This window comes from Sus scrofa, chromosome 2 (genome assembly GCF_054392235.1).
Source record: "Sus scrofa isolate SSC_HxYL_T2T_F1_AM1 chromosome 2, Sscrofa_HxYL_maternal_Yorkshire_Landrace_v2.0, whole genome shotgun sequence".
NCBI lineage: Eukaryota > Metazoa > Chordata > Mammalia > Artiodactyla > Suidae > Sus > Sus scrofa.
In genome coordinates this window covers 17,570,567-17,576,194 of record NC_139384.1, presented here as the reverse complement: position 1 = coordinate 17,576,194, position 5,628 = coordinate 17,570,567, and the positions used below count along the sequence as shown (strand labels likewise).

Below are 5,628 nucleotides of genomic sequence, written 5' to 3'. Positions count from 1 at the left end.
TAAGAGGGGGCGCTGGGTGTCAAGGGATATGTCTTCAGAAGACTCAGAAGTGTATATGGAAAGGCGAGAATTCTATTTTGCCAACCAGAAATGGAAAAGGAGCAAAGGGAAGTGGGATGAAGGAAAGCTGCCGGCAAAAGTCAAAAGGATTCAAATGCAGTAGAGAGACAGTTGTCATGGAGACAGCAATACTCTCCTTGCTGTCCTACATCTTCCGGGGGGCCCCTCAATCTTGTAATAGGTTTCCCCTCCTCTCATCTGTTTGCCACTAGTCCAACCTCTACATAGAAAGTGATCTTTACTTTCCAGTTGACTAACATTCCTGATGATCCTCTACTGTTGAGTAAACGCTGAAAGTCCACAATAGTCCTTTATGGACAGGTACTAGATTTTATCTTCAGCTTTGTGGTTGCTATTCTCCAATTTACTCCAGCTTCACTTTATGAGTTTTCATAGCTTTGCACTGCCTCTTCTGTTTTGGAATTCTCTTCCTTTCTTCAATGCATAGCTAACCTCTACTCATCTTTCAATATTCAGCTCACCAACTTCTCAGATATGAAAGCGGTTGTTATGTAATTTATTCACTTAATGTACGGCATCTTTTCCTTTATATCATTTCAGATCACTCTACCTAAAATATTCCCTCCTGGTGGTGATGTCATGGCTAACACACACAATGTGACAGAGTTTATTTTTCTGGGACTTTTTCCCAATCTGAAGGTGCAGAAAGTCTGCTTTGTGATATTTCTGCTCTTGTACGCAGCCGTTGTGCTGGGGAACTTCATCATTGTGCTCACCGTCATGACCAGCAGAAGCCTCGGCTCCCCCATGTACTTCTTCCTCAGCTCCCTGTCCTTTGTGGAGATCTGCTACTCCTCTACTACAACCCCCAAACTCATCTCAGATTTGCTGGCTGACAGAAAAGCCATATCTCTGTGGGGCTGCATGTCACAGGTTTTCTTTATCCATTTCTTTGGTGGAGTTGAGATGTTCTTGCTCACTGTGATGGCCTATGACCGCTACGTGGCCATCTGTAAGCCCCTCAACTATGCCACCATCATGAACGGGCAGGTGTGTGCCTTCCTGGTGGGAGTAGCAGGGGCAGGAGGCTTTGTGCATTCCTTGGCCCAAATCCTCCTCATTTTCCGCCTGCCCTTCTGTGGCCCCAATGTGATTGATCACTACTTCTGTGATGTGCTTCCCCTGCTCAAACTTGCCTGCTCTGACACTTTCCTGATTGGTCTGCTGATGGTTGCCAATGGGGGGACCCTGTCTGTGGTCAGCTTCCTGGTCCTTTTGGTCTCCTACATGGTCATCTTGCTCCATCTGAGGACTCAAAGCTCTGAGGGGCGGCGCAAGGCCCTCTCCACCTGTGGGTCCCACATCGCCGTGGTTACCCTGTTCTTTGGGCCCTGCCTGTTCATCTATCTGAGGCCTTCCACCATCCTGCCTGTGGACAAGGTGGTAGCTGTGTTCTACACAGTGATCACCCCACTCCTGAACCCTGTCATCTACTCCTTGAGAAATGCTGAGATGAAGAAAGCCGTGAAGAGGCTGTGGATCAGGACAGTGAAACTAGAGGAGAAATAGAGTCTGAGTCTTGGTGTTGATCCTTGGGTTTAGAATGATGTTGAGTCCAAACTGAAGGGACAGAGTGGGATGAAAGACAGATGCCAGGACTTGTTAGTTCTAGAATTTTTCTAACAGGCTCCCAACTTCAACAACTTTATTGTAATCACTTATAAAATGTGTCATCTTATGTATGTACTATTATTTATTTATTTATTTATTTATTTTGAGAGTTGTGACATTTATTTCAGATTCTCTCTTGCTTTTTGTGTGTGTGTGTGTGTGTGTGTGTGTGTGTGTGTGTGTGTTTCTTTTTTGCCACACAGGCAGTATGTGGGAATTCCTGGGCCAGGGATTGAACCTATGCCGCACAGCAGCAACCAGAGCCTCAGCGGTGAGAGTGAGAACGCAGGAGCCTCAACCCTCTAGGCCATCAGAGAACTCCCTGTACTATTATTTAAAGAGCCATTTCTCTGTTCAGTGTTTAGATTATTTCTAAATTTTTACTACTATAAATAACAGTGTGCTAAATATTCTTTTCTTTCTTTCTTTCTTTTTTTTCTTGTCTTTTTGCCTTTTCTAGGGCTGCTCCCATGGCATGTGGAGGTTCCCAGGCTAGGGGTCTAATCAGAACTGTAGCCGCCAGCCTACACCACAGCCACAGCAACACGGGATCTGAGCCACGTCTTCGACCTACAGCACAACTCACAGCAATGCCAGATCCTTAACCCACTGATGGAGGCCAGGGACGGAACCCGCAACCTCATGGTTCCTAGTTTTTTCGTTAACCACTGAGCCACAATGGGAACTCCTAAATATTCTTGAAATGAAATATTTAACTATACTTATTATTTTAGACTCATTTGTTATAGTGTATTTCCTGTGTTAAAATGAAAATACAGTAACATTTAATGCATGGCATTAAATCAGTTCTCAGAAAGATTGTCATGCCTCAGTCTCATTAAATTTTTCTTGGTGAGAAATAAGATCTTACTCAGTTTCAGGTTATCTCCCCACAGGATAATTTTCATTGCCAAAATATAAGTATAACTTTGGGAAGTTCCCATTGTGGTGCAGCTGAAATGAATCTGACCAGTGTCCATAAGGATGCAGGATTGATCCCTGGCCTCTTTCAGTGGGTCAGGAATCTGGATTTGCTGTGAGCTGTGGTATAGGTCACAGATGTGGCTTAGATCCTGTGTTGCTGTGACTGTGGCCTGCAGCTGTAGCTCCAATTCAACTCTTGGCCTGGGAACTTTCATGTGCCATGGGTGTGGCCCCCCAAACCAAAATATATATATAAACTTTGTATTTGAGAAACCTGGAAGACACTCCCTTAAATAATGACTCAAATATATCATTGGTATTTCGAGTGAGAGGCATACAATCTCATTTCTGTGATATTCCTACTAAAAATACATAACCTGAGTATTAGTATGAACAAAATCTGTCAAACAATTGAAGAACATTTTGCAAAGAGAGAGATCAGGTGGAGTTGGAGGATGCTGGCTCCCCTCCCTTCAAGAACATATCAAAGATACATCTACATATATAGTGACTCTCGCTGAAATCATCCTGGGTGCCAGTGAAATAGCTCTTCTACAACCAAAGCTGTATGGACACATGTACATGGCCCTGGTAAGAAGGAAGAACAGGTGGTCTGGTTGGGACCCACACCCCTAGTGGAGGACACAGAAGGAGAGAGGATAGTATAGGCTTGGGGATCCTCCAGGGGGAGCAAGGGGTTCAAGCTACGTATTAGGTCTGGGGGGCTGTCATGGGAAAGATGAGCCTCCTCAGCCTGTTTGAAAACCAGTGGGCCTTACCAGATAGTTATGAGAAACCAAGACTCTTTTTTTATGATTAAGGTATAGTTGATTTACAATGTTGTGCCAATTTCTGCTGTACAGCAAAGTGACCTAGTCATACGTATATCTACATTCCCTTCTTATATTATCTGCCCTCATGGTTTATCCCAAGAGTCTGGTTATAATTCCCTTTGTAGTCCAGTAGGACCTCATTGCTTATCCATTCTAGATGGAATAGTTTGCATGTACTAACCCCAAATTCCCCGTTCATCCCACTCCCTCCCCCTTCCTCCTTTGCAACCACAAGCAAGACTCTTCTCTTACAGAGCACATGCCCAGGCTTGCTTATTCCCAGTTATAGAACAAAGGCAGCAGGTTGAAAATTGCCTGGGGTTCTAGATGGCTCACCGGGACCACCCAAGCCTGTCTCTCAATCTGCCTTGGGCTCCTGCTCCAGCCCCTCATGCTCCAGTGCTATACCCCTCTAAGGCAGAAGTTGCTACTGCCAATGAGGGTGCACTCACTAGATGGACAGAACCAGCTTGGACACAGGCCCTGTTTTTGACTCAGACTGAGGCAGGCATTGCCAGTGTATGCTTGGGTGCATACACCTGAGAGGGAGCAAGACCAGCTCCAGAGTGGAGACAGCCACTGCCAGAACACCCATCCCTCTGCACACTCTCAGAAGAGAGTGAGGCTAGCTGTAGGGTAGAGACCTCTCCCTGGGGGTTCCCCCCCATACACACACATGATGGAACAGAGCCAGCTCAGTTTTGTGGCACCAACCCCTTGTGCCCCAACCCAGGCTCTAACCAAGGTACACACACAGGGAAAAATGAACCCTCCTTGGAACTACAGCCCAAAGCTCTCACACCCCAGCCACATATCAGACCAAGGTGGAGGATGGCTTCACCCCGGGTGAAATTCAACTCCCTCAGGGCTCCTGCTGCAGTTCCATGAGCACAACCTCACCCCCGATAGGCCACAAAGACCTTTGAACATATGGCAAATTTTCCCACCAAAGCCACTGGACACATATAGACTGCATAGGAATGCTCCCACAAAGCACAGGCCTTCAAGACTAGGAGATATGACTGTTTCACTTAATTTCAGAGACAGAGAAAGATACACAAAATGAGAAGACAGAGGAATATGTTTCAAATGAAAGAATAAGAAAAAATAATCCCTGAAAAAAATCCCAATGAAACAGAGATAAATACTTTGTTTGATAAAGAGTTCAAAGAAATTGTAGTAAGAATGGTAATTGCACTTGGGAAAAGAATAGATGAACTTACAGAATGAGAGAAAATCTTTGCATATGATGCAACTGACAAGGGATCAATTTTCAAAATGTACAAACAGCTTGTACAGCTCAAAATCAAAAAACAAACAAACCAACCCAACCAAAAAATTGTCAGAAGATCTAAGTAGATATATCTTCAAAAAGACATACAGATGGCCAAAAGGCACATGAAAAAGTACTCAACATCACTCATGTTAAGACAAATGAAAATCAAAACTTCCACCTGTCAGAATAGCTATTATCAAAAAGTCTACAAATAATAAATGTTGGAGAGGGTGTGGAGAAAAGGGAATCCTCTTGCACAGTTGGTGGGAATGTAAATTGGTACATCCTCTATGGAAAACAGTGTGGAGGTTCCTTTAAAAACTAAAAATAGAGCTATCATATGATCCAGCCATCTCTTGCCTCAGCATCTATCCAGAGAAAATCATAACTGAAAAAGACTCATGCACTCCAGTGTTCATTGCAGCATTATTTACAATAGCCAAGACATGGAAACAACCTAAATGTCCAGCAACAGATGAATGGATATAGAAGATGTGGTATATATATACATAATGGAATATTACTCAGCCATAAAATAAATAAAATTATGCCATTTACAGAAATATGGATGGACCTAGAAGTTATCATACTAAGTGAAGTAAGTCAGATAAAGAAAAGTATCATGATGTCACTTATATGGAGTCTAATGAGATGATTCAAATGAACTTATTTACAAAACAGAGGAAGAAACACAGACATAGAAAACAAAGTTATGTTTACCAAAGAGGAAAGGTTGGGGAGGGGGGGATAAATTAAAAATTTGGGAGTACACAATCCCACTCTTGAGCATATATCCAGACAAAACTCTACGTAAAAGAGGCACATCAGCCACATGTTCATTGCAGCACTATTCACAATAGCCAGGACATGGAAACAACCCAAATGTCCATAAACAGATGATTG

At 43.5% G+C, this 5,628-nt stretch overlaps 1 protein-coding gene across 1 annotated transcript; it reads left to right on the top strand.

The window, feature by feature from the left end:
- Positions 1-660: 660 nt before the first annotated feature.
- LOC146405252 (olfactory receptor 4X2-like) lies at positions 661-5,403 on the top strand. The gene has a single exon (XM_085015230.1). It carries the CDS (start codon positions 661-663, stop codon positions 1,588-1,590), a length of 930 nt encoding a protein of 309 aa, XP_084871356.1. The 3' UTR covers positions 1,591-5,403.
- The last annotated feature ends 225 nt before the right edge of the window (positions 5,404-5,628 follow it).